The sequence below is a fragment of the Exophiala viscosa genome (genome assembly GCF_022695815.1).
Source record: "Exophiala viscosa unplaced genomic scaffold EDD37scaffold_1, whole genome shotgun sequence".
NCBI classification, from domain to species: Eukaryota; Fungi; Ascomycota; class Eurotiomycetes; order Chaetothyriales; family Herpotrichiellaceae; genus Exophiala; species Exophiala viscosa.
In genome coordinates, this window is record NW_026944353.1 from 4,775,805 (window position 1) to 4,800,641 (window position 24,837).

At 51.5% G+C, this 24,837-nt stretch overlaps 11 protein-coding genes across 11 annotated transcripts; 5 read left to right on the forward strand and 6 right to left on the reverse strand.

The window, feature by feature from the left end:
• Positions 1-443: 443 nt before the first annotated feature.
• On the reverse strand, positions 444-3,615 carry EDD37DRAFT_98391 (uncharacterized protein). Its single transcript, XM_062820413.1, has one exon. The coding sequence runs from the start codon at positions 3,182-3,184 to the stop codon at positions 815-817; it is 2,370 nt and encodes a 789-aa protein (XP_062676165.1). The 5' UTR covers positions 3,185-3,615; the 3' UTR covers positions 444-814.
• A 1,369-nt stretch (positions 3,616-4,984) lies between these two features.
• EDD37DRAFT_619110 (pre-mRNA-splicing factor clf1) lies at positions 4,985-7,486 on the reverse strand. Its single transcript, XM_062815845.1, has one exon. It carries the CDS (start codon positions 7,328-7,330, stop codon positions 5,297-5,299), a length of 2,034 nt encoding a protein of 677 aa, XP_062676166.1. The 5' UTR covers positions 7,331-7,486; the 3' UTR covers positions 4,985-5,296.
• A 144-nt stretch (positions 7,487-7,630) lies between these two features.
• Positions 7,631-8,912, reverse strand: EDD37DRAFT_619111 (uncharacterized protein). Its single transcript, XM_062815846.1, has one exon. It carries the CDS (start codon positions 8,657-8,659, stop codon positions 7,835-7,837), a length of 825 nt encoding a protein of 274 aa, XP_062676167.1. The 5' UTR covers positions 8,660-8,912; the 3' UTR covers positions 7,631-7,834.
• EDD37DRAFT_672432 (FAD binding domain protein) lies at positions 8,888-10,661 on the forward strand. The gene has a single exon (XM_062819443.1). The coding sequence runs from the start codon at positions 9,116-9,118 to the stop codon at positions 10,526-10,528; it is 1,413 nt and encodes a 470-aa protein (XP_062676168.1). The 5' UTR covers positions 8,888-9,115; the 3' UTR covers positions 10,529-10,661.
• A 232-nt stretch (positions 10,662-10,893) lies between these two features.
• Positions 10,894-14,365, forward strand: EDD37DRAFT_690813 (uncharacterized protein; the record flags this gene model as incomplete). The annotated part of the gene is made up of 8 exons (XM_062820007.1): positions 10,894-11,110; positions 11,170-11,224; positions 11,284-11,789; positions 11,848-12,650; positions 12,703-12,783; positions 12,914-12,967; positions 13,033-13,157; positions 13,213-14,365. Exons 1-8 carry the CDS (start codon positions 10,921-10,923, stop codon positions 14,360-14,362), a joined length of 2,964 nt encoding a protein of 987 aa, XP_062676169.1. The 5' UTR covers positions 10,894-10,920.
• A 451-nt stretch (positions 14,366-14,816) lies between these two features.
• EDD37DRAFT_619116 (Extradiol ring-cleavage dioxygenase, class III enzyme, subunit B) lies at positions 14,817-16,325 on the forward strand. Its single transcript, XM_062815847.1, has 5 exons — positions 14,817-14,993; positions 15,051-15,107; positions 15,204-15,280; positions 15,341-16,006; positions 16,065-16,325. Exons 1-5 carry the CDS (start codon positions 14,978-14,980, stop codon positions 16,113-16,115), a joined length of 867 nt encoding a protein of 288 aa, XP_062676170.1. The 5' UTR covers positions 14,817-14,977; the 3' UTR covers positions 16,116-16,325.
• A 65-nt stretch (positions 16,326-16,390) lies between these two features.
• On the reverse strand, positions 16,391-18,263 carry EDD37DRAFT_662119 (Aldehyde/histidinol dehydrogenase; the record flags this gene model as incomplete). Its single annotated transcript, XM_062819149.1, has 5 exons — positions 17,680-18,263; positions 17,104-17,627; positions 16,957-17,052; positions 16,783-16,898; positions 16,391-16,719 (listed from the first exon to the last, which is right to left on the reverse strand). Exons 1-5 carry the CDS (start codon positions 18,076-18,078, stop codon positions 16,391-16,393), a joined length of 1,464 nt encoding a protein of 487 aa, XP_062676171.1. The 5' UTR covers positions 18,079-18,263.
• A 24-nt stretch (positions 18,264-18,287) lies between these two features.
• EDD37DRAFT_98434 (uncharacterized protein) lies at positions 18,288-18,940 on the forward strand. The gene is made up of 2 exons (XM_062820414.1): positions 18,288-18,729; positions 18,783-18,940. Exons 1-2 carry the CDS (start codon positions 18,430-18,432, stop codon positions 18,861-18,863), a joined length of 381 nt encoding a protein of 126 aa, XP_062676172.1. The 5' UTR covers positions 18,288-18,429; the 3' UTR covers positions 18,864-18,940.
• A 42-nt stretch (positions 18,941-18,982) lies between these two features.
• Positions 18,983-19,731, reverse strand: EDD37DRAFT_619121 (uncharacterized protein). The gene has a single exon (XM_062815848.1). The coding sequence runs from the start codon at positions 19,576-19,578 to the stop codon at positions 19,006-19,008; it is 573 nt and encodes a 190-aa protein (XP_062676173.1). The 5' UTR covers positions 19,579-19,731; the 3' UTR covers positions 18,983-19,005.
• Positions 19,732-19,898: 167 nt separating this feature from the next.
• Positions 19,899-22,056, forward strand: EDD37DRAFT_684996 (Alpha/Beta hydrolase protein). Its single transcript, XM_062819880.1, has 2 exons — positions 19,899-21,688; positions 21,748-22,056. The coding sequence occupies exons 1-2, from the start codon at positions 19,995-19,997 to the stop codon at positions 21,839-21,841; spliced, it is 1,788 nt and encodes a 595-aa protein (XP_062676174.1). The 5' UTR covers positions 19,899-19,994; the 3' UTR covers positions 21,842-22,056.
• Positions 22,057-22,720: 664 nt separating this feature from the next.
• EDD37DRAFT_655829 (FAD dependent oxidoreductase) lies at positions 22,721-24,274 on the reverse strand (the record flags this gene model as incomplete). The annotated part of the gene is made up of 4 exons (XM_062818785.1): positions 22,721-23,291; positions 23,340-23,527; positions 23,563-24,041; positions 24,103-24,274. 4 exons carry the CDS (start codon positions 24,272-24,274, stop codon positions 22,721-22,723), a joined length of 1,410 nt encoding a protein of 469 aa, XP_062676175.1.
• Between the last annotated feature and the right edge of the window lie 563 nt (positions 24,275-24,837).

Consider the following 24,837-nt stretch of genomic DNA (forward strand, 5'->3'; position numbering starts at 1 on the left):
CAAACCACCTATACGTCCTCCACGAGCGGCACTCTATCCTCATCATTCGTCCTTCCGGACGTCACCTCTAGAGCAGCCCCTCAGAGACGATCGAAATCGATCGCAATGCTTTGTTGGAACTATGCGTCGAAGGCTATCATTGTTTCCTTCTGACAAGCAATTCATGTGAAGTAATAGTCTTAAGAAAAAGGAAGAATTCTTGCAAGGCTGGTCAAACATGCTTGCGCATGTCGTAGTAATTTGACTACTTCTCTCTCCAACTATACACTACCTGATTCATTACATTAATCATTCACCTATCCTATAAATACACCGATGTGTCCCCACCAGTCACGGCATCAAATCGTCAATATCAAACCAGATCTTCCTCAGTAAAAGCTGCCCGGCCATAAGATGATTAGAGAAACTGAGCAAATCGCTCGCTAGATGAGGTATAACTGGAATAGGATGCCGATGCAGTGAGTTTTGGTAGATACTACCACCAATCGTCCGTGGTCTGACACTACCGTCACATGGTCAACCTTTTACTGTCCCGGAAACCTGCTTCCTCGGTTGCGTCGGGAAGCGTGGGTGAGTTTGGGACAGCATCGTCTTCCCATGTTGAATCGCGCTGCACCGCCGTTGACGGAAAGTGAAATGCATGCGTTCGTCGTGGAGCGGAGCGGGTTCGGAACAGGCTCGACTTCTTCGCCTTATCAACAACTTGGCTGTCGCCTGAGCTCATGTTGTCAATCCGTGTGCTGCTGCTGGGTGGTTTGCGCGCAACGTCATCAAGCAAAAACTGGTAGAGAACTTGCGAGAACCGATTGGGGAGTCACCGTTGTGGTGTTCCCAAATTGAGCCATGACATGTCGTTGTTGTCCGGAGTACCACTCCGAGCCCGGGTATGTGAAAAGTATTCCCGGGCGTCTGTCGCCTCATCGCGGGCGACCGCAGGGGTCACAGTCACTGCATGATGCGTCGGCAATTCGCTCCCTCCGCTAGGTCGAATGGAACGGACGGAGTTTGGCATGGGGAATGCTGGTATCGATGTTTCCGAGGTTTCCGTTTCGTTAGACGAAGCTGTTCGAGCAGGAGGACGTCCTTGTTGCTGAGTGTAACCGCTTGGAGGTCGTAGCGGTCGTTGGGCCGGACCTGACCACGTGTTGCCCACTGGCGCCCAGGGCACGTCGTTCACGCTGGCGGGTATTCCACTTGAAAAAGCGCCTTCGAAGCGTTCATCCTCATAGTCGTCCTCATCGGTGACCGAACTCACATTCGAGATCCGCACTGGCGTTCCCTCTAGGTGCGGAAAGCCTTGAGACTGGGCGCTCGACGGCACATGTTCCAATGTAGGACTTCCCACACCGACGTTGTGCGCTTGTAATGGGTTCCCGACACTGTCCCGGAGCACAAACTTGGCTGATCTAGGCGTCGACCTGCTTGAGCTCTCTGGTACTCCTGAGCCCGGCCAAAACCCACCACTCTTGCTTCGGCTTGCGCTCGAGTCCCGCGTGAAGAAGGTTCTGTTGCCAGTTTGCGGGTCGCTCTGGAAATACTTGCCCCATCCTTCATCAGTCTTCCGCTGGGACGCGTTTCTCGTAGCGACAGCCGTGGCAGCAACTGGCTCTGCCGGTGTCGCTGTACCAAGGTCGATGCTGGGTCTCTCTTTGTAATCCCCTAATACCGGGTTCATAGGTTTCGAAATGGCCAAAGTGCCCTTGTCTCGCTTGAACAACGCCTGTCCAAAGCCGATACCTGAACCACGGAACCCAGGCTGGTTTCGATCTGAGGAGACACGCCGTATCAAATATTTTGGATCCCCTCGGCTTCCGACCATGGCGGTGCTGTCGGCTTCTTCTATTACGGCTGACGGGACTGGGCTTCTACCCATTGGCTGGCCAGACGAGGCCAGCGGACGTAGGCCTCCTTCGGCATTATACTCCCCACTCCTTCTTTTATCGTCGCCATATTCCGTCTGTCTCTCTGCCTGAGCTCGCTTTCTGCGGACGGACCTGAGCCACAGAAGGAGAATGATGAGTATTACAGCGAGGCCGCAAATGCCACCGAGAACCCCACCAAGGATCGTCAGGCCATTGCCCTTATGAGAAGATGAGGATGTTGCTGCAGCACTTGTGGCTGTCGTTGCAGGCTGGGTGCTTGATGGCGTAGTCGAAGATTGCTGTTTACCCAATATGGACGTTGCTGATATCCAGTCGTTTGCGGACTGGTTGAAAAAGACAACAGGGTCGTCGTCATTGCCTCCGACGAAGGATATCAGTCCAGCATCACCTTGAGCCAGACTGAAATTGGTCCGAGAGGTCGATGGCGCGAGACTGTTGTTGTATGTTGGATAGTTGCTAAGTGATATTGTTCTTTTTGCCTTGTTGGACGAAGCAGTCGTCGTTGGACTGGCTGTTGTGTCGTTGCCCCCTACGGTCTCTCCATATGTTGCAAGTACTCCTCCTGCACCTAAGAGAACATTTGTAGTCACCGTGGGGTCAGTGTCGCCCAGGTCAAACGTCTGTAGTATCTTGCTTCCATCATCCAGAGTGAACACGGCGGTTTGCGCGACCGAAGAGTCAGGCAGTGCGCTAGGGAGCGATATACCTAGATCCTGCCAGCCATTATCGGGATCGAATGTGGACATGTTGACATTCGTGGTGCCGCCTCCCACCATCAACACGCTACTCTCGTTCCACGACAGCATGATTGGCCTCACCGCTGGATGTGCATCAGAACTGTAAGCTGCCACGCTGTACGGCGGGTAGAGTTCCACGAGAAATGTTTGTGACGAGGCGCCTGAGTAATCGTCCTGGGAGCCCGCATACACCACCATTGATGACGAGGTATTCATATACGCGGCTCCATGGTACAAGCGATTTTGTGTGACCTTGACAACCGGGGTGATGGTTTGCCATGACTTGTCGAGTATTGAGTAGCGTTGCAGACCAGGGTAATCTGGAAAGGATGAATTGCTCGCGCCGCCGACCACATATAATGCTGGTTTGGTATTGTCACCATCAACACCCCCTTTGACACAGACGGCTCCCGTTACCGCAATGCCATTCGACTCTTGTTCCCATTGTGCCCCCTCTTTGAGTTGCAAGATCTGAAAAGCGTCGGGCGAGTAGACATAGATGACTCCGTCGTGAACAATCGAGCATTGGTGTTTGAGCGAGACGGGCGGCGTAGGAGCTGACATCTCCTGCCGCGTTCTTGTCTGGCGAGTACTGCGTAATCGTCTTGTCAGGGTCGTCTATGCATATGCATCGTCGCCCAGGATGTGTATTGCTGTGTTTTCGGATCAGGAAGCTTCACAGAAGCTGCAAGGGAAGTATTATGGAGAAGGGAGCTCAGGTTTTTGCGGTAGAGCAGACAATGGACCTGTTGCCGCGCAATTGAGTCGATGTGCTCGAGCAGATTCAATAGACTGTGTGAGGTGGGAGCAAGTGCGAGAAGGCAGTGGTGCTGTGCAACGGTTAGAGCGTAGGTTTCTCTAGCGACAAAAGGGTCGTCTTGACGTGGTTGGCGCGACGGAAGCTCAGACCACCGGGGTTGGGTCGTGGGAACGTGCTTTGCGAAGTTTATCGACCTCGAGGATACGGCTTCGCAGGTCGATAATGGCGGTCTGATGGTCGAGTTGTCGACCTCGTATTCGAACTATGGAACAGGTATGGAGGAAGGGTCTTCGCAGAATAGTAACAAGGAAGCCTGGTATGATGGTGGAGAGCCGAAGCCTGCGACCTTGTGGCAGATGTTTTTCGTGGAAGTTTAGCAGCGTCCACGGCCAATACTGCGCTCCTGAATCTTCCTGACAGTCTTTGCGACTGCGTGATAGACAGGCGACAACCGACAAAGACAAGAACAAGGGGGTTGAAGTTCAGTCTGAAGGATGATCAGGACGAAGTGGGTCGAAAGGAGTATATGATCATCATTTACTGTGGGAATTATGATGGGGATCGACTCTCGGCCTCGTAGGCTCGTAGCAGGTGAAAATCGGTATATAGGATATCGTTGAATTGACCAACCTCACGTCCGAAGTGCAACAATGTGCAGATGAAGAGATGAAGATACTAATAAACAGGGAAAAGGATGCGGATGACGAGGACGTCAGGGCAGGCGGCAGCAGGGAGTGCGGGAGGAAGAGGAGGAGGAGGGAAAAAGCGAGTGTGACTCTGGCCGATTTGGGACAGACGAAAAAGAAGCGAGGGCACCATAAAAGAGACCGCAGAAAGAAGATGCCGCCATCGCATGCAGACGAGGACATGACGAGTCCCTCAATTGGCGGCGCTGAAATAGCCTCTGCAGGGAAGTTTACAAGTGCGATTCGTTTCCATCACCACCATCACCATCACCATCACCATCCCACCCTCTCACCACCACCAGATTTAACGAGAGGATCAGTATCACTCATGGTCACCCCATCAGAGATCACATCTGGGTCACCAACATCATGCTCCCTCCCGGTCTGCCCGACTTGAGGTGTCACATGGACAGGGAAGATTGGTCAAGTTTATTCCTTGGATAACGGAGGGCGCGATTGCCAGTCTCTGTTGTTTCAAAGTGTTTGCCGATGCCCTGAATTGATTGGTTAAAATACTACAACTAGGACCGATACCGATTAGCAGCAAGAGCCACTTTATGCAGGAACGGAACGCGAATTCTTAGTTTAGTCAGGGGTATGGCTCCCACTGGGCTCCGTCCAAAAATTCAATGCCCCCCGAATGGCAGAATGGCCTCCACACCATCCGTGCGCACGCGAACCTCTAACTGATTAGATAGTACGGAGGCGTGCACCATTTGTAGTGTCCAGCAGAAATTTGAAAAGACTGGTCTTTCAAAACACGCAGGCTTTTCTGCCGTGGCCCCTATTAGGAGTGCCTATATCTTGTTACCTATACTTCCTTACCGAAGCGGCTATAATAGTTAGCTCAGGCTTATAATATAGCTACTAGCCCCTAAAAATACTTGGCTTTACTCCGATAACGCCTATACTTAGTTACCTATACTACCTAAGCGAGTTACCGTTTTCAGGCATCTCCAGGTTCATAGGGCCGGGAAGCTAGGGAGTTGCTGTGTCAGGTCATAAAACCCGGTCTTTCTAAGTTTTTGCTGGACACTACAAATGGTGCACGCCTCCGTACATCATCTCAACGCCATCAGCCCGAATGTACTCCGTACGTGAAATGAGACAGGCACGACATGGTACCCACGTGGAAGCGTGACGATCTTGTAGCAACTACCAAGATATCAAGCGGGAATAACCAATATCTTGACCCTCTTGATATGGTCTTGTCCTTGATAACTGTCTCAATTATTCCACAGTGCCATTCTCTTGTTGTTTCGCCTTCCATTGGTGCGCCATTTGTAACAGCTTCGACATCTTGGCTGCACTCTCGTCGTCGGCAGGGAATACATAGTCGATGTACTCCTCGAAGCGGTCCTCTTCAATCTTTCTCCTCTTCTTGACCTTGCGAGGCATCTGTTTCTCAATCTTCTCAATATCATCTGGCGAACCATGAGTCTGCTCAAATGATCGCCATGCATTCAGCAAGTCAACCCGTTCTTCCTTCATCTCTTTCGCCTTGAAAACATCATGAGCCCGCTCAAAGACCTTCCGAGCTCGAGCCTTGGCCTCCTCGCTGACTTTTTGTTCTTCGCCATCCGCCATTGCCGGCTCATCTGGATCCGGTACATTGATTTCAAATCGAGCATAGTTTATCCAGACTTTGACATGATCGGTCTTTCGAAGCAGTCTTTCATACAAGGCCCGGGCGCGATCGTATTGCTCTTCGTATTCTTCAAAGTCAATATACGCTTTCCATACCAGCTCCGGCATGTCGAGTGTAGGCTGATCGATGGCCAACTCGAAGATGGCTCTTGCTCGTTCCAAATCGTCAAGTCCACGTTCGAGCTCCGCGAACTGGATCCATGCTTGACCGTTGGAAGAACTCCACTCGATCTGTTTTTCAAATAGAGTCCGGCATCGCACGAACTCAAACAGCTGTTTCTCCAGCTCAATATATCCGCGGAAGAGCTTGCCTTTGGGACACATGCCAATCGCTTGTCCAAGGGTCTTTCTTGCCGCCTGGAGTTGCATTTGTCGAACCTCGAATTGCGCTTTCAGTATCCATATCTTCGCGAATGTCCATTTCTTGTGCGGTATGAGCTTCAGACATTCTTGGTACACCTGTCTCGCTCTGTCCACTTCCTTGCTGGTCATCTCTTCCCATAAAGCATAGAAGATCCAGAGGTAGATATACCTCCTCCAGTGCCGTTTCTCCTGCGAAGGCGGAATCTGAGCAATGGCTCTTTCGTAGACATCTCGTACACGTTCAAAGTCGCCTCCTGCCTCTTCCAGCCTTGCCAGATCAAACCACACATCGTAGTTGCGCGGATTCGTCTTCAGTTGTTCTTCGTACTGTACCCGCCGCTTTGCAAGGATCACATCTTCCACACCCTCACGATTACCGAACTGCTTCTCAAACTGCGTGTAAGCTTTGTGGAGTACGACCGATTGCGAGCGTGGCAGTCGATCCAGGGCGTATTTGAATATTGATCGAGCTCTCTCGTACTCCTTCAGCTTCGCTTCGTACCGTGCGTAAGCGATGAAGAGCTTCTCATCCATAAAGTCGTCGCCTAGCGTCTCGATGGCGACTCCGAAGACGTCGCGTACCAGTTGGCTTGTGCCATTTTCCTCCTCGAATCTGGCCCATCTGATCCAGTTCCGTGGTTCAGGATGAACGACCGTAAACCGTTCGTAAATGGCCCGCGCACGATCATATTCCCCGTATCTCTTCTCGAGCTTGATGTATGCCAGCCATGCCGCCTCGTCTGGCTCCCAGCTCATCCATCGCTCAAAGACCTGCCTTGTTCCTGGCACATTACCAAGGGTTTCCTCCATGTAGACATACTTGTACCACAGTTTGTCGATTCTTGGGAGGATCGTCACCGCTCTGTCCAATAGATTTCGTGCATGGTTGATGTTCCTCGTCTTCATCTCGGCCTCGATGTATCGAATCCACAACACAACACTGGTGCTGTCGACATCCAGTGCTCGCTCAAAGACGGACCTCGCCCGCCGGTATTCCTTTTGCTCCAGCTCCCATTGTGCATACCGCATCCAATTATTCATGTTAATCCGGTTGCGACGGACATAGTCCTCGAACTCTTTGCGTTTTCGACCCTGGAATTCATGGAGTTCTTCGAGGTCGGCGAAACGCTGTGTAGGTGCTTGGAGTCCCGGCTCTTGTCGATCAACAGCCTCTCGCAGGAGTTGTTCAGCGGATATCTGAACAGGCGCCGCCGCCTTGTTCTTGACCCGTGGAGGGCCTCTGGAAGAATCCATTTTCGCGGCGAGGAGACGGGAGTTGCAGCGGGAAAGGCCCTGATGCAAGTATCCGACGTCGTGAAGGTAGAGAATTCGAGTGCAAGGCAAAACCAACGCCGCCACTGACGGACACGTTGAGAGTGAACAACGAAATATCACAAAATCCTGGTAGATGCACTTTTGCGCTCGACTTTCTTCGCAGGCAGTCACTCAGGCGGAGAAATTTTGCCAAGCACAGTGAAGCATTGCCGAAATTTACCCATGACTACAATGTCAAGAGCATCATCGTCTCTAGTCTTCTCTGCCTTCCTCCGGTCTTCATCTTCAATCTCGTTCTGCTACCGGACGTGGTCTTGATATGCATTTATGCGCATGCTGTATAATACAACGTTTCCATGTGAACTCATACTTCGCTCATAACGCTATGTGAAGCTTCAAAGAAGAAAAGTCCAGGCTTATTATCTTGCAGACCTTGGATGCCCTTATACGTGAGATGTGACGTCCGGCAGCAGGGACAGAAATTTAATCCACGAAGAGTCCTCCGTTCGCATGCAGGTGAACTCCATTGATCCAACGAGAACGGTCGTCGCACAAGAATCCGACAGCATAAGCAATTTCCGACGGCTCTGCCATCCTGGCGGCAACAGGAATAGAATCAATCGTTGGTTGCAAGACTTTCATGGCATCAGGTCCCGCAGCGAGGAAACCCTCCGTCATGGTTGGGCCCGGACTGACGGCATTGACGGTACATCCGTACTTGGGTGGCAACTCTTTGGCCCAACACCGAGTGAAACTGTCCACCATGCCCTTGGTTCCTGCATATATCGTTTGTAGGGGCGGTGCAGCTCGAGACGAGGCACTGCAGATGTTGATGATGCGGCCACCAGGTTTTGACAGGAATGGCAGGGCTTCTTGAGTGAGTAAAAACGTGCCCCTCGCATTGATGGATACGAGAGTATCCCAATCTTTGAGCGTCTGTTCTTCGAACGGCTTGTTGATGGCGACTGCCGCGTTGTTGACCACGATATCCACCTTACCAAACGCTTCAACGGCACTCCGGACCAATTCGCCAGGACCACTTGTGCTGCCCATGTCCGCGCAGACGGCAATCGAAGTGCCCTGTAACTCGCGACATACTTGCTCTGCTTCCGGTTTCAGTGAGACTGTGGGATAATTGAGCACTACCAAAGCGCCTCTCGAAGCGAGCTCAACCGCGATAGCCTTGCCGATGCCTGAGCTGGAACCACTAATCACAGCGACTTTTCCTGCCAGCGACTTGTGACATTCACTCTGATGCTTGGCATCTTGAATGGCAATTGCTTGCCGGTCAACTTGAGTATGGCTCATGTCCCGCGAAGGCAACCTGTCTTTCTAACCCTAGGTATTTGTGATGTGCTTTGGGACTTTTGTTTGTCCGAAATTGAACATGCAGGTTGCAACCCAACTCGATGGCCGCTTCCCCAAACAACTGGTGCTGGATTTCATGACTCCATATTGGACGAATTGGGCAAAGGTCAGGCAAAGTGGTGAGAGACATTAGTACGTGGGGCATGTTGTGGGGAGGTGCCCGCGCTGCAAACATGATGTGAGGGACATTGGGGGTGGAGCCGAGGGCGTGGGGCCGAGCCTGGATTATCGCCAAATTCACTCCAGCGAGTCACGGGCAACGTCTGAAGCAGTATTAGGAGGAGACCGTGTGAGGATGTGACCGCTACCGCGAACTTGAACTTCTGGGGTTTATTTACGGCTTGCACTTTCATTTGGATTGCACAAAGAGTGCTGTGCTAATTTAAATCATCCAAAATGGGGTCCATGCAGGATAGCCTGCCAATTACATGGCGGCCTGAGACGGGTGAGCATGATACTGAGTATGAACGCGCGAGGGTCGGAAGAGTCTTCAACCACAGACGACCGAAGCGCTACCCCCGGGCCATTGTCGAAGCTACCCAGGAATCGCACATTGTTGATGCTGTTCAGCTTGCTAATCGCCTGGGATGTCGGGTGTCCGTCCGATCAGGTGGCCACAGCTGGGCAGCCTGGAGTGTTCGAGAGGATGCAGTCTTGATTGATCTTGGTGCCTACCATCACCTGGAATTGAACGCAGCGGAAACCGAGGCCATTGTCTCTCCAAGTACAACTGGTAGAGTGCTCAACACTTACCTTGGCGAAAAAGGCCTTCTGTTTGCTGGGGGCCACTGTCCGGACGTTGGTGTAGGAGGTTTTCTCCTGCAGGGTGGCATGGGCTGGAACTGCAAGAATTGGGGTTGGGCCTGTGAGCAAGTCACCGCTATCGACATTGTAAATGCTCAAGGAGAGCAATTACACTGCAACAGCACGGAAAACTCGGATTATTACTGGGCCGCTCGCGGAGCTGGACCTGGATTCCCTGGAGTCGTTACCAAATTCTATCTTCGGCTGAGACGATCGTACAGCAACATGCTCTCATCTGCCTTCATCTATCCCATTTCCTGCTACAAGGAAGTCATGGACTGGGTGGTTGCCCTCGCGCCTACATGTGACGACGACACCGAAATCGTGGCCGTGGCAGCTTATCCTCCTCCTGAATCCGGCATTCAGCATCAACCTTGCATAATGCCATTGCTCCTGACCTTCAAAAACGATGAAGACGAGGCACGAACAGCGTTGAAGCCAGCCAACTCGACGCGGCCTCCTGGCGCACTTGTCGAACTCGTCAACCAGCCAACCAGCCTCTTGAACGAGTATCGCAATCAAGCAGCCGCGAATCCACTGGGGCACCGTTACTGTGCCGAAAATGCATACATCAAGAACGAGGAAGACGTGGCGGCAGTCCTGGAGGAAGCCTTCTGTACGCTACCTCATCCCAAAGCATTCTCGCTCTGGTACTCAATGAACCCCTGCAGCAGGCGGCCTCTGCCCGATATGGCCCTGAGCATGCAGAGTGATCACTATTTTGCATTGTACACGATCTGGGAGCACGAGTCAGACGATCGTCGATGTCAAAATTGGGTCCAGAATGTCATGAAAGGCGTCGAAAGGCACAGCGAAGGTGCTTACCTGGGAGATGCGGACTTTCAAGTGCGACGGACAAAGTTCTGGGCAGACGAGAACGCGTCTCGCCTCATGGCCATACGCCAAAAGCTGGATCCAGATGGCAGAATCTGCGGTTACCTCGATATCGACGACGGATCCGGGGTCAATGGTCTCGCGAATCAGCACGAGTGGACTTCGGCTTGAATCTCCTTGGATTTGGCTGACCACGAAGGAGTGGTGGGGCCGAGATGTAGAGAAAAACCGTTCGGTGCAGTAGCTAGCGATGTTACCACGAGCCAACAACATGCAGAAGTGCCGTAAGCATGAGCCGACGCAGTATCTCAAGCTCAAATTTTGAATTTACCTACCGTACCTATTTCACCAATGCCGGCTGTGACTGTCCTGGCCAGCGGGTCAATTAGGTCCGCGAGGACGTCCGGCTTCCCCGCTGACTCCGCGCAAAAGCAGACTCCATCTTCCATCCCCAGGACCCCCATAACTTCAGTAATAAAAGGTTGACACCCGTGGCTTCCCCCACTACGTCTCGTCTCCAGCCAAAAACTTCTCCCCACAAACCGTACTCGAGCAGAATCACCATGAATCCTCCAAGCGAAAACGACGCCGACAGTCTCTTCATCGCGCATGGGCTTTCAGAACCAAGGTCAGAGGCTGAAGACTCAGGGCGGCACAGTGGTTCGAGCCGCTCGACGGAGAACCCATTTTCCTGCAACGTCTGCAAGCAAAGCTATAGTCGCGTCGACCATTTGGCGAGACACTACCGCTCCCGTGCGTCTCATCATAATCTTCGTCTGAAAATGCGGCCCATCTCGCTAATCTACTCCAAGACACTCATGAGAAGCCCTTCATCTGTGAGACTTGCGACAAAGCTTTTGCCCGAGTGTCAGTACCTAGAAATGAAATTATGCCTGCACCAGCACAAAAACTAAGTGTAAGGTTAGAGATCTTCTGAAACGCCACGCCCTCGGTCACGACAATGACCTCTCCTCCTCCAACAAACGTGCAAGGACGACCTCGCAAAAAGCTACTCATTCTCGTGTGGCGAAAGCTTGCATAGCCTGTGCAGAGGTAAAGCTCAGGTGCGAAGGGGTTGTACCTTGTGGCAGATGCAAGCACAAAGGTTTGACCTGCGAGTATGCACCATCTCGGAATAGAAGGTCATCTTCACAGGTGTTTCCAACTCAACAGCAGCAGACCTATCTTCAGATTGAGAAGATACAGCCTCAGCTGGTCCAGTCAGATCTGCAGCTGGTCGAATTCGGCACGTCGCATGTGCAATACCACGAAGCTCCGGCTGACTGGACCTTGCAAATCAGCCCGCAACAGACTTTGGTCGAAGTCGCAGAAGGACAACCGCAGAATGACACATACGATGTTGGGAAGACATCGACACACACTGAGATACAGATGCCGACTCACTTGCCGACCCCGACGACGTTCGACCATGGTAAGAAACAAACAACGTTGGCCTCTGTTGATCCTGTACTGACATTGATGCCGACAAGATTCAGTCATTATGCCTCTGGGCTCACCATTCTTCCAGAGCCAACAAATCATGGGCTTCGATGAGTTCTCGTTCTTTGACGTCCTGAGAGACTCAATGACACCTATCACTGGCAATGCTCAGTCAAACAGTTATGGATCAGAAGTGTTGCCAACCTTTCCTCGGGATGTTTTGGACTTCAACATCGATTCCTTCGTGGACATACCTACGACACAGCCTTTTCCAGGATTCTTTCCGAACGACCAAGAACAAGATTCAGGCGGTATGGGGCCAGACGGAGACCGGTTCGCCGGGTGTAAGAGCGGCTATGTGACGCCGGGAGCTGTTCCAGGGAGCATCACACTAGGACAGAAAGCTTTCAGGGAGTCCATGTGGCTCTGGACCCCAGCATTGGGCGACCACGGGCAAGCCGAACAGTCGAATCTGTCCCTGTCCTATGACGACGCCACGTTGGAAGCCCAGCAGACCAGCGACTCAGCTCCACTCTCCGATCAACTGACACTGGCCACTCGTGATCGCATCCTGGCCATGGTCTTGAGCACCTGCGAGCCAGATACATACTGTCATGTCGTCTCGTGCTTTCCGTCGCCTAAGTTCTTGAGCAACTTGCTGAACACGTTTGTCGCGCACCACCTACGTCAGGACACGACGTGTATTCATATACCAACAATGAAGATTAACGAAGAAGGTCCTGAAATCCTAGGGTCCATGATCAGCTTTGGTGCGTCAGTTTCGCGTGTCCCAGAAGTTCGCAAACTTGGTTTCGCACTGCAAGAGTCGGTACGAATGGCGTTGCCAGTCAAAGTGAGACAAACCCATGCCTCCCAAAGGAATCAACTTACTTACCGAAGACCAGTTTGAAAGTGACAACAGGCAAACTCGTGAACTGAGGCTTCTACAAGCCTATGTCTTGTATCTGAACATTGGGCTATGGAGTGTAAGTAATCTCCTGTCACAAGAATGGCAACGCGTTGTCGAGTCACCAACGCCTCCATCCGATCACTTACGCCAGAACGCTCGCTCGTTCTGACTGGACTGCCTGGGGCATAGCTAATGTATGAATTTAGGGAAATCGACGGAAGATCGAAATTGCTGAAAGCTTTGCTTTGCCATTGATAACAGTAAGTATAACTATGTGCCCGTCGAGGAAGTGTCTGTCAAGGTCCTGACTCATTTTGAACTCTAGATGATTCGGAGGGCCGGTCATTTTCGGTGGCAGCGGCACCCGGACTGCGTCCCCGAAGCCCACGATGATGAGAAGACCACAGAGGCGAAGTGGCATTCCTGGGTTCAAGCGGAATCATGGAAGAGGTATATTCTCGCTCAGAATTTGATCTCGAGGTACACCACTGACACAACTTTATAGACTCGCCCTACATCTGGTCGTACGCGACACAGAGACCTCGATGTCTCTTCTCAACAGGCCTATAATATCCTACGCTGAACTTTCACTTGAATTGCCCTTTACGCGAGATATGTGGTTCGCTAAAACAGCGAAAGATTGGAGAGGCGTATACCTCAGTCAGATGAGCGGTATGCAAGATCGCCTCCCGTCGCTACGAACGTGCATTGAGGACGCCGGTCCCATTTTCAAAATCGAGAACTTGATCGACATGCAAATGACCCTCAGTGCCATCATTTCATCGATCTGGTCGTTGATCTGGCAGTATCGGGAAATGAAAACAACCTTCAGACATAATGACAAGGTCAGCAACGCTCGGGGTAGCGGCTGTGGTGGCGGCTCTCTGATAACCAGCTCCCTTTACCAAGAGATCACGCAAGCGATCCAGCACCTCCGGCTGAATACTGCGGAGGAATGGGGTAGCGTCATGAACCCATCGGCTACCCTGTTGCTGGAGCTCGGTTCCATGCATTTACACGTCTCTCTGGGAGACATTCAAACTTTGCTGGGTAAAGAGGGCGAAGAAGCAGCTCGAAAAGTGTTGCTCAGGTTGAGTACTTGGGCCGAGTCCTCCGAATCTCGCCAGGCACTTTACCATGCCGGCCAGGTGATACGAATGGCCAGACAATTCCCACTTGGAGCACTGCGTGACGCTCCAGCCGTCGCAGTGTACCATGCCAGCCTTGTACTTTGGGCATACGCTGTTTTATCCAAGGTATCATCGTTTGGTGGCGGTGGCGGCGCGGACCCGTTCACCAATCGAGCCTCGAAGACAACACCGGATGTGTCCAGCGACAGAGCAGCCAGTCTTGGAGGCAGAACCAGCTCAGTCGTCCTATTGGACGGTGAGGATACACCTGCACTGCAGAGATTCCTGGTCTTGGGGAAGGGTATTCCCTCCATACGCCGTTCTGGTGCTGATGACCACAATCAGCTGAACAACAGTAATCTGGATATTCCCCTGAGTGACCCTTCTGCGGTCATGTCTACAATCACGAGTATTCTGCAAAGCAAAAATTGGGACGACGAAAGGGGGTATCCACCTTTGGTCAGTAATTTGAGCAAGCTTATGAGAGCTCTGGGTAGTGCGGCAGCGGGCAAGAGACGTCGGTAGAGCAAAAGATGGTTCTATTCGCAACCTCGCTCTTCTTCCTGGTATACTATGGGCTACGTGATCCAACAAGTCTGTTCTGCGAAAGTGCGGCACTGTTTGACCGCTGTAGTTTCTCAGATTCAAGTAGACAACGCTCCAGCGATCCAGGGCCAGCTCATGGATGGGCAAAAGATCATCACCTCTAACGTATCATCCGACTGCCTTGCTGGCAAGGCATCGGCTGTGGTGCACCTGCTGGACTTCGGACTTGGATCGCCGATGTACTCTCTGACAGATGGTGCCACCTTCTTCTTGACTTGACAGGATCCCCCTGGTTCGGGATGTGGAGGCAGAATGAGCCGACATAGGAGGTTGCGGGGAATTCCCTCCCACGTCCTTCTACCTCCACTCCCTAGCCGACGTGCGGGAGGAAAGGATCTGCCTTGATGACTCTGACTTCTTCTCTTGCAGGTCACCTGGAAGAAAGGGCATCTGGGGACCGAAGTCTCACCGTGCAGATGACGACCCCGCCACGGTAGGAAAAGTGACACGCAAACAGTTTAGCAACATTCAACATCCTCGTGCGTGGAACTACTATCGCAACTGCTATTGTGTTATTTTCATCTTTATGCGCCGATGTCTTCTTCTAAGAGTGTGTCAGCTCGCCGACATGAGTTCCAATTCCGCGCTGACAGATTCCCTCCTGCAGAGAGCCTGACTCCGGTTCACTTCTTTTCACATGGATCCACCATGATGCTCGGCGAAGGTCAGTACTTTCGGGCGAAAGACTGTGCCATTTGAAAGCACAAGTCTTTTGTGTGTTCCTGTTTTCACGGAGACTGATTTCTGATCATCCATATAGAGTGTGACTCTGCGACATACTGGAAGAAGTGTGGCGATGAAGCTCTTGCTCACGGTATTAAAGGAGTGATTATCATGGTAAGGCCAGCCGAGTTGGGGACACCAGGCTGTACGTGAACTGAACGCTTTTTTTTACAGGGGGCTCACTGGGACGCGAATGGCGACAAAATCCGGGTGGCAACGAATCCCAAACCCGACAAGAGCCCCGTCGCATACGTTCATCCTTCCAAGTACGCGGATTACAAGCTCAACCCCGATCTACCCACGGCAAAACGCTGTATCCAGGCGCTTGAAGCCGAAGGATTCAAAGTGGAAGCGGATCCGTCATTCAACTGGATTCATGACACCTATCTCATCCTGATCAGGATGTTTCCTGGAGGTTGCCCGCCGACCACGATCATCTCCATGAACGCACGCTTCGATCCTCATTACCACGTGAAGGTCGGGGCCACCCTACGGCCATTCCGACAGGAAAACTACCTGCTCATTGGATCCGGTGGCGCCGTCCACAACTTATATCGCAACAAATGGGGTCCCATGCTCACCTATCGGGACAATTTTGCGCAGGAGACGCCTCCAGAAGCGTGGGCAATGGAGTTCCGACAAGCTGTGGAGGATGTTATCACTAGCAACAGCGGACCCAAGTTGAGACGGGGGATGACCAGGTTGATGAAGCATCCGCTTTATCGGGACGCACATGCCACTGACGATCATTTCATGAGTGCAATGTTCGTGGCAGGTGCGGCTGGTGACGTTGAGGATGAAGGTACTTATGGCAAGATGTGGGCAGAGGACTGGGAACTGGTAAGCCTGATGCCTTCAATAAAGTCAAGACCCCGTTGAAACTGACTCTGGACCACAGACTAATATGTGCAACTCGCAATATACATTTGGAACTTGGGTAACTGCATGATTGGTCGTCAAGCTATGGATGACATTCACGCCCAAGTTGAGGGTTGTATACGTATTCTATGACGAGGGTCGATCCCTAGGAAGGCAAGGTTGTCCTCGTATAAGAATTCACGTGGCCTATATCAATGGTTTTGAGTGTTCATAACATGAAACGAAGTAGATTGATGAGTTCCATCTCACCGCTACCCATATAATGCCATCTTCCCGTAAATGCCATCAGCTTCCACACGACCGCCCAGATCATTGACACGAATACAAGGGCTGTGGTATGGCCCCCTACTTCCTCCTGATCACCGGTGCTCCATATCGAACAACTAAGGTTACTGCGGTCAATATAGAAGCAAGTCCAAGAACTCCACCTGTCACAAAGCCCTGCTCAAAGAAACCCATAGCATTGCTGGAAGGTTCATTCATTGGGGTGAACGGCTGACTCAGTTCATGTTCGGTCTGTGACTGACTTTCACGATTGTTACTGTCAAGAAAATTGACCAAGAGATGATGTTGAGGCGACACTGACACCTGCTCAGGGGACGGACGGGAAAACATATCCTGGGTATATCGCGGTTGTACTGAAGTTGCGAATCCTGCTGGTGCAGCAGGACCGACTTTAAGGCAGAAACCGGTTAGCCAGAAAAACAAAATGATCGTCCTTGGGACAGGCAACTCACCCAGCAGATCTGTTGGTGCATGGTTTGCGAACGAAATCCTGGACTTGACGAATTGGCTCAGATACTTGGTCGTTGGGAGGTCGGCAAAAAAGTATGCAGCGAGGTGGATTTCTCCCCTGCACGATGTCAGTCATCGAACGTGTCTACACCCTCCCGAGAGTATCAAATAAATACCGAGAATTGGCAAGGTCTATTGCGTCGTCGAGACTCCGGATTGCGTGTATCAGTAGAGCCGGTTCGGAGATCTTTTTCGTCAAGAGTAGACAGTTCCTTGTGCTTGAAGTCAGAACCGAACAGTTTACTAAAGATGGCATGACTGACCGGTCTTGCACGAGCACGACGCTACCTCTGGACCCAGAAACAAGGGTCGTGGCACCGTACTGCTGAATCTCCTTTTGAAGCTGGCTGTTGGGCTGTTGGACCTTCGGCTTCCTGGAAGACTCAGAAGAGAGGTCTGGATCCACATTCCCGACCAATGCTCTTGTTGCATACTGGACGGCAGCGGTGCAGAAATCCTTCAGCACAAACTCGTTGACCAAGACAAGGTCAGGCGAGTATGGAGACTTCCCCTGGAAGTTCAGTCGCGCTCTTACAACCTCCTTTGCTGCTTCCGCAACATTTGCAGTGCGATCAACAACTGCAATGGCCCTTGTCGCCGACGCAGAGACCGTCTGCAGAGAGTTCGGCTCAGTTGCGTTCAAGGTCCCATCAATGATGACACAGTTCTGCGCAAAAAATTCGGGGTCGTCCGGTCTGGACTCTAGGACGACGAACGTGTCCTTGTCCATTACGCCCTGGAGCACTTTTCGCAGAAGAGAATTGAGTCGAGAGACTGTCAGACTCAACTGGACTTCATCATTAGCATTGCAATCCTGGCTGACAAAAAGTTCCACATACCTCCACAATGACACAGTTCCCTGCCGCGATCGCTGCAGCTGCAGGTTGGAGAGTGGAATATAGCCGGCTATGCTGACATGGGATGATATAGACTGCACCTGTGGCGACACGTCTGGACAAGTTGTCCTTCCGTCGAGCAAGGCTGTACTCTTCTTCGAGGAAACCCGACACGTCCAATGCTTCGTATTCCTGCCGAATAGCTCTAGAGGTCAAGTATAATTCGGAGTCAATGTCCGAGCCAGAACAGCCGCAATCCTGTAGCAATGCTTGACGAATCGCGGCCTGGTTCTCTCTGAGTGCATCATGAAGCCGAAGGAGCTGCCTCTGGATGTATCGCGGGGCCTGTGCTCGACCGTCAATGACTGCAGAACGTATCCTTTCGAAGTTGCTGTCCGCCATACTATCACTGTACCTTCGACGTCGTGAGAGCCTGGAATATTGAAAGAGCAATTGGCATTACCAGAAATGTACCCACTACCACAGTCTCGGGACTGTTGGGGTCAAAAGGGCACTGTGATGGCCGATCATGCTCGCACTAGCGCGAGAAGTGGGAGAAGTGGGCGAAGTGCCTCAATTGAAACCCCTGTGCCGATCTAGGCTTTCAACATCGGATGCCCACCACCGGCAATGGTATCAGCCTCAGCCAACGCTGCAAGCCAGTCACAGGACTACGCTCTTGTCGCAGACCGTCATCATCATCTTCATTTGCATTAATTTTCTGGTTACCAGCCCAGATTCACTTGCGGTACAATGTCTGTCACAACAACGAGCAACCCGTTGACCCAGACGCTATTGCTTGCCTTGACAGATTACGATCTCCATCATTCAGGAGACCCTGAAAACCCTCAACGCCCAGCAGATCCGAACACAACTCCGAGTGCGACGACACTGACACAACAAAACCCAGCATGGTGGCCTAACGATCATCGGCGCATACCGCCTCATCGACCCATCAATCGAGAGCTCGATAGAGACCTGCGGCCAGGTGGCACCAACGTGGTAGAGCAAGCGTTCATTTATACTATGCTCAGAGGAGTTCAAGTCCAAGCCGTAAGTTATATTCTTGCCTTGTAGATTGCGTCGTTGCTGACCAAGCCACCCAGAACGTCTCGACAGCATGGCGTACTACAGGCGGCCAATTGAACGATCATATCTTCCGCACGCCCATCGGAGGCGAGAGATAACATCGTGCTCTAGTGTCTGATAGTCTCCTACATCTCAATATCATGTAACTGCTACCGCTGACGTTGGGTGACACAACTCCAACATCTGTGCTGCTTTGGTTGAACATGTCTTCCTTGATCTTTAATTTTATGAGGTCTACTTCTAATGTCCCGACCCTGACGGGCGCACTCCAGGTATACCACCGTAGTCCTCTTCAAGCTTCTTTCCCCCAACCTCGAGGGGTTGAGCCTCTTGTAGAACATAAAGCATCCGAGCCCAGTTTGTCTTGCTGGCATTCCTCCATGCATGATTCGTCCCTCGCTGGATGGCAGTATCCCCTCTTCGTAGCAATCGAACCTCACCCGAATCAAGCACAAGTGCAACCTCTCCTTCCAAGACCACTCCATAATCCAAGCTGACCGTCCGATGCATCGGTGAAAGAGCGCCAGGCCTCATGTCGACCAGTCTGAGCACAGTGCCGCCTGGAATGGTGATGCCTGGTTTATTCTCCATATACTTCTGGTAAATGCTGACATCCTTGTTGCCGGAAAGTTGGACGGGGAATTCCTCGGTCGCATATCCCAAACAGAATCGAGCACCGTCGGCAAGCTCTTGCCATGGGAGTACCTCGTCAACGTGATTAGAGTAGACCGCAAGTCCTTCTTCGTTGTGATCCGTGAGGTACCGATGAATTTTGGGGAGCCCATTATCGAGAGTTTCAGCCTCGGGTGCCATGGTTGCAGTCAGTATTACTGGAGAGACGGAAACGAGATATGAAAATCCGGGAGAATTGAGTCTCTTGAACTGGATTCCAGATATGAAAGTGTATCGGTGATGCAATTCGCTCAGCCTTGTTTACTCAACACGAGGGTTATCGTTTCTTTCGGGCTGGCTTCAGATCCGTGTACGTGGGGTTTTGAGTGTCCTACCAGACCGGCCTCCAAGGTAAGTGAGTGACCGAGCATGCATGGTGATCCCGAGGACATCTCGGCTCCACTACACCTCGCCGCGTGTCCGCCACCACATCGATCTGGAATTGATTCATTGGCCGATACACTGACAATAATACTTCTTCAGTGCTCAAATTCACGTGTAGTGCGCGTCTTACATACCTTGTTGCTAGCCAAGAATACCCGGTGATCTATTGCAACATGGTGGCTCAATATCCAGATATCTCCTCTGTGGACAAGAAGTCTTTCGAATACGTTTACGAGCAAAACGTGACGATTCCGTTGAAAAGCTCCGAGGGTATTGTACGTTGCAATGTCTACCGCCCGAAAGATGAGAGCAAGCGATACCCGTGCTTAGTGACGTATGGCCCCTATGGAAAGGACATCCCTTACTCCGATTTCCATGCACAATCCTATTCGGAGGTGAACCCAGAACACAAATCGCAGCATTCAGCATGGGAGACACCGGATCCCAAATACTGGACATCTCATGGATATGCTGTTATTCGTGTGGATGAACGAGGACTGGGTCAATCGCCCGGCATCCTCGACACCATGTCGAAGGGCACAAGCGAAGCATTTTTCGATTCCGTGGAATGGGCTGCCGACCAACCTTGGTCGAGTGGCAAGGTTGGGCTGCTCGGTATCTCTTACTACGCTGGCAGCCAGTGGAGAGTGGCAGCGCTTCAGCCAAAGGGACTTTCAGCAATCATTCCATGGGAAGGGATGAGTGACTATTACCGCGACCGGTGCCGTCATGGGGGAATTCTCTCCAATGAGTTCATCCGATTCTGGTGGAATCGTCAAGTTCTGAGCAATCAATATGGCCTCGGTGGTCGTCAAGCGAGGAAGTGGGGCCCTGATACCATCGACGGTGACCTGTCGCCAGAAGAACTGGAGAAGAACCGAAACGACCAGAACCTCGACAACCAAAACAACCATTACCGAGACGACCCGTATTATGCTTCCAAGGAGTACAACATGGACGACATCAAGGTACCCGTTTTGAGTGTCGGGAACTGGGGCGGCATCCTCTTACATCTCAGAGGAAATGTGGAGGGTTTTACACATGCTGGGTCAAAGTTCAAATATCTGAGATTTTGCGTCGGGCGACATGATCTACCCTTCTATTACCACGAACAGGTTGAGTTACAAAGGAGCTTCCTCGATGCCTTCTTACATGGCCAAGATAGGGTTGGGTGGTCAACTGAGGGGAAAGTGCCCAAGGTTGGTCTGGTCCTGCGAAAGGGAGACGTCGGACACAACCACCCGGAGGGAGAAGGGACTTTTCCGACACGCACGGAGAATGAATGGCCGATCGCCAGGACGAAATACACACCATGGTATTTGACACATGAATGTGAATTGATGGAGAAGTTGCCAGCATATACCTCCACAAGCAAGTTGACTTACAAAGCCCTCGGTACGCTGAAGGAGCCTCAATTGATACAATTTACGACGCCCCCAGTGGAGAAAGAGACCGAGATAACAGGGCATATCGTGGCCCACTTGAACGTGTCGACGAGTCCGTACATCGGCAAGAGTGTTCCTACCGATATCGACCTCTTCTTGACATTGAGGCACATCTCACCTGCCGGGAAGGAAGTCTTCTACACAGGCACGGCAGGAGATGGAGTCCCTCTCTGCAAGGGTTGGCTGAGGGTCAGCAACAGAAAGGCCGACCCGACACATTACAAGCATCGACCTTGGTTGCCGTACAGAGATTACTTTTCTACCTCCGTTCTTCCTGTGCTTCCTGGGGAAGTCTACCCGGTAGATGTGGAGATCTGGCCGACAAACGTTGTATTAGAGCCAGGTGCAAAGCTTGTCCTTGAAGTGGCTTCTGGTGACACACAGGGGTGCGGCACATTCCAGCACACGAGTTCTGCTGACAGGTAAGTCCAGCAATCTTGGGGTCTACCTGTGTGAGGCCTAACCTAACACGATCGAATAGGTCTGAAGCCAAGTTTGCTGGCAAGAACAACATCCATTTTGGCCCGAACTTCGTGAATTATGTCACGCTTCCAATCATACCAGCTGTAGAGTGATATGACAGCTAACAGCAGTAAGGTGAAAGGTGGTTAGCGAGCCTATCTCCAGAAGGAGTGGTATGTCAGATAGCGGACAAACCTACCTCATAACGTCGGATCCCACCGGATAGGTTGCGGCGACTAGGAGTTCATGCGACTCAGACTATGCCAATGGGAACTCATGGTCTCTCGAACATGAGAGCTCGTCCTCTGACAATGTATATAACGGTCTCAAAGACAGCAATGCCCCTTTTGACTACGACGGGCTTTCTCGATGAGACAGGGCCACTTTCCTGATTAAATAGTCTTGATAGTTATGAGATGAAAGCCAAACTCCAAAAACTCGTGTCGACATTTGAGACGAGTGCCAAGTATGCTATGGTCCTAACAACTTGTACAACAACAATTCATGTATGACACTGCCCTCTATCAACCAACGATGTAACTACCACGTATCCGTAGGTGAGAGCGACATCGTTTACCCGTTTACTGCAGCGCGATTTAGCTACTCATCGACGACCTTATCGTCGCCCTTAAACGGAGGTAGTAATAAGCCGTCGTTAGACTAGTAAAATAGTGGCGGGAACCATTGTCAGTAAGTATAGTTCATCATCAATGATTCAGCGCAGAGGTCTTGGGAGGACCTGATAGCTGACTTTTCACTGGAGGAAAACAACGGAGAAGAGGGCGTTGAGAAGAAGGATGACAACGACGATGATGGAGGAGACGAAGACTGGGAGTTCGTCAGTGAAGAAGACGCCTGGGATCTCGTTTGAAAGTGTCCTCAGGTTTCAACGTTGGCTACGTGGCATGGATAGAAAAACTGCCGAGTGTGATGGGGTTGGCATGCAAAGGTTGAACTCCTCCACCATCTTAGACGTCAAAGCCGGACACATTTCACAGTAAACTCGTTTGTGTGCTGAGGCTGTCTTCCCTCGTCAATACCTGTCTTTGTAAAGCTCGGGCACTCCGTGTGCCCTCCATGATGCTATTATAAGCTTGCTCCCCGGATTCTAGACTCCTCCACTTCCATTTGCTGAGGAGACCAGATTCGTCCTTCTTGCCTTCGATCTTGTCTACCACAAACTTCCCCAAGTTGGGCAAGAATTTGAAACCATGACCGCTCCCTCCCGTGGCGATCAGAAGTCCTTCTGTGTTGGGCATAAAGTCGATAACAAAATGATTGTCGAATGAGTCAGTATACCAGCATAATCGCGACTTCATTGAACATGAAAGTAGCTCGGGAAGATACTGCTGTACAAATTGTTTGATCACCGTGGCCGCTTGCTGTGGTAACTGCCTGGTTGACTCCCGTGTCCAGCGTGTGATCGGAATACTTCTCACAGCGCCATCTGGCTGAATTTGAGGATTGGTATATTTTGTCCCGCGATAACCGATCTTCACTCTTCCTTGAGAGTCGCGTGCGAAGCCATACAGGCCGCCAGCCGCGCCATCTCGGATCTTGTACCTGTCCAGATTCAGAGGTGCCTAGTTACGGCGATAGAATGAGACTTACTTCCAGGTAGGAAAGTTCTCTGGTGCAAAACGATCCCACAAAGCTTGATTCCCCGGAGGCAGCTGGAATATGGTGACACTACCGCCTGTCGTCTCGCAGAGGCCGTCGAGCTCAGGGATCAGAGACGGCGTCCAGCCACCACAAGCCATGATGGTCAAAGCTGCCAGACGAGAAACTCCGTCCTCCGTCTGAACACCGATAATTTTGTTAGGATTCGCATCACGAAGAAATCTGAGAATGTGCCTGCCGCACCACCAAGCACCAGTTGTACGCCTAGGGCCTCCGCTTTATGCAGAGCGTAGCGGCAGGCACGGTCTGCATACACCATGCCGCCATAGGTATCCAGGACGCCGTGGTTTTCCTCAGGCTTTCGACGGAATGGATTGACCGCAAATCCGAATCCCTCGGCCTCTGCTTGCTTGACATGGTCGGGATTAGTCAAGATAAATTGGGTGTTTTCAAGCCCGACTGCGGCAAAGTTCTTCACAGTATCAATGTCGAACTGTGTGAGGTCCTCTTTCTCGTTGACCGTGAGATTGCCATTGTTGCAGTATATGATGTCGGATTTGGTGAAACCTGGTGGCAGTGTTTGACCACTTTTGATTTCCTCGTTCCACTGCTTGAATTGTGAGACAGAGTCCAAAGCAAGGTTCTGATATTCAAGTTGTGATCCATATCCCGCTCGCATGATCTTGTTCATGTCTGTATCACGTCAATGAATGTTGAAAGAGTCGCCATGTGGTTACGTGGGCCTGGGACTAACCTGCCGAGGCTGCATCGCAACCTGCATCATAAGCATATTTAGTCTGCTTATATGCCTGCTTGTCGAGCACCTTTACATTGCTATAGCCTCGTTGTGCTAAGTGTATTGCTGTGCTTAATCCAAACACGCCTGCTCCAATGATAATGATCGGAGAGCTTTTGGACAACGACATACTGTCTTTGCAAGTCCCCAGCAAGGGTGTAATGAAAGAACTTGTGTAGAGCGGAATGACTTCCAGAACAACGCCCGAAACAAGGTAGCAGACAAAGACGGCCAGGTTATATGATAAGGCTCGCTTCGTCTGGCATGTTGAGTAGGATCCAACCGAGACGTCTCATTGGGCCGTCGTATGTATCCGAAAAGGAGGGGGAGTCGTGTCCAAGGGCATCCCGTCTCTCATTGGTAGCTCGTATGCTTCCGAGTAGCGTCTTGTCGATCAGGTCCGCCACAACGTCTTTCTTCCCACCCATCCTCTTTATCAGTGTCGAGCGTCTGTCTCATTCGCTGCTCGGAACGTTCCTCTAGGTGGCTTGTTCGGTAGCGATGCATTGTGCCAAATGCACACTGTCCGAGGTCAAACCATGTCCTGGATGATAATGGTTGTGGAGCAAGGTCATCATTCTGAATGCTGTGCTGAGATCTGGATGAATGCTCTCTGAAACAGCTTAAAAGAGTCGGTCCCACCTCTCAAATCCATCAACTCCTGCTCAAGCTAGATTGCCTGCCTCGACTTCA

Coding starts and splice junctions, on each gene's coding strand:
- EDD37DRAFT_98391 (XM_062820413.1), bottom strand. CDS start 3,184: ATGTCAGCTCCTACGCCGCCCGTCTCGCTCAAACACCAATGCTCGATT.
- EDD37DRAFT_619110 (XM_062815845.1), bottom strand. CDS start 7,330: ATGGATTCTTCCAGAGGCCCTCCACGGGTCAAGAACAAGGCGGCGGCG.
- EDD37DRAFT_619111 (XM_062815846.1), bottom strand. CDS start 8,659: ATGAGCCATACTCAAGTTGACCGGCAAGCAATTGCCATTCAAGATGCC.
- EDD37DRAFT_672432 (XM_062819443.1), top strand. CDS start 9,116: ATGGGGTCCATGCAGGATAGCCTGCCAATTACATGGCGGCCTGAGACG.
- EDD37DRAFT_619116 (XM_062815847.1), top strand. Junction 15,281..15,340: donor TTAAAGGAGTGATTATCATG/GTAAGGCCAGCC, acceptor TTTTTTTTACAG/GGGGCTCACTGGGACGCGAA. Junction 16,007..16,064: donor GGGCAGAGGACTGGGAACTG/GTAAGCCTGATG, acceptor TCTGGACCACAG/ACTAATATGTGCAACTCGCA.
- EDD37DRAFT_98434 (XM_062820414.1), top strand. CDS start 18,430: ATGTCTGTCACAACAACGAGCAACCCGTTGACCCAGACGCTATTGCTT. Junction 18,730..18,782: donor GAGGAGTTCAAGTCCAAGCC/GTAAGTTATATT, acceptor CAAGCCACCCAG/AACGTCTCGACAGCATGGCG.
- EDD37DRAFT_619121 (XM_062815848.1), bottom strand. CDS start 19,578: ATGGCACCCGAGGCTGAAACTCTCGATAATGGGCTCCCCAAAATTCAT.
- EDD37DRAFT_684996 (XM_062819880.1), top strand. CDS start 19,995: ATGGTGGCTCAATATCCAGATATCTCCTCTGTGGACAAGAAGTCTTTC. Junction 21,689..21,747: donor CACACGAGTTCTGCTGACAG/GTAAGTCCAGCA, acceptor ACGATCGAATAG/GTCTGAAGCCAAGTTTGCTG.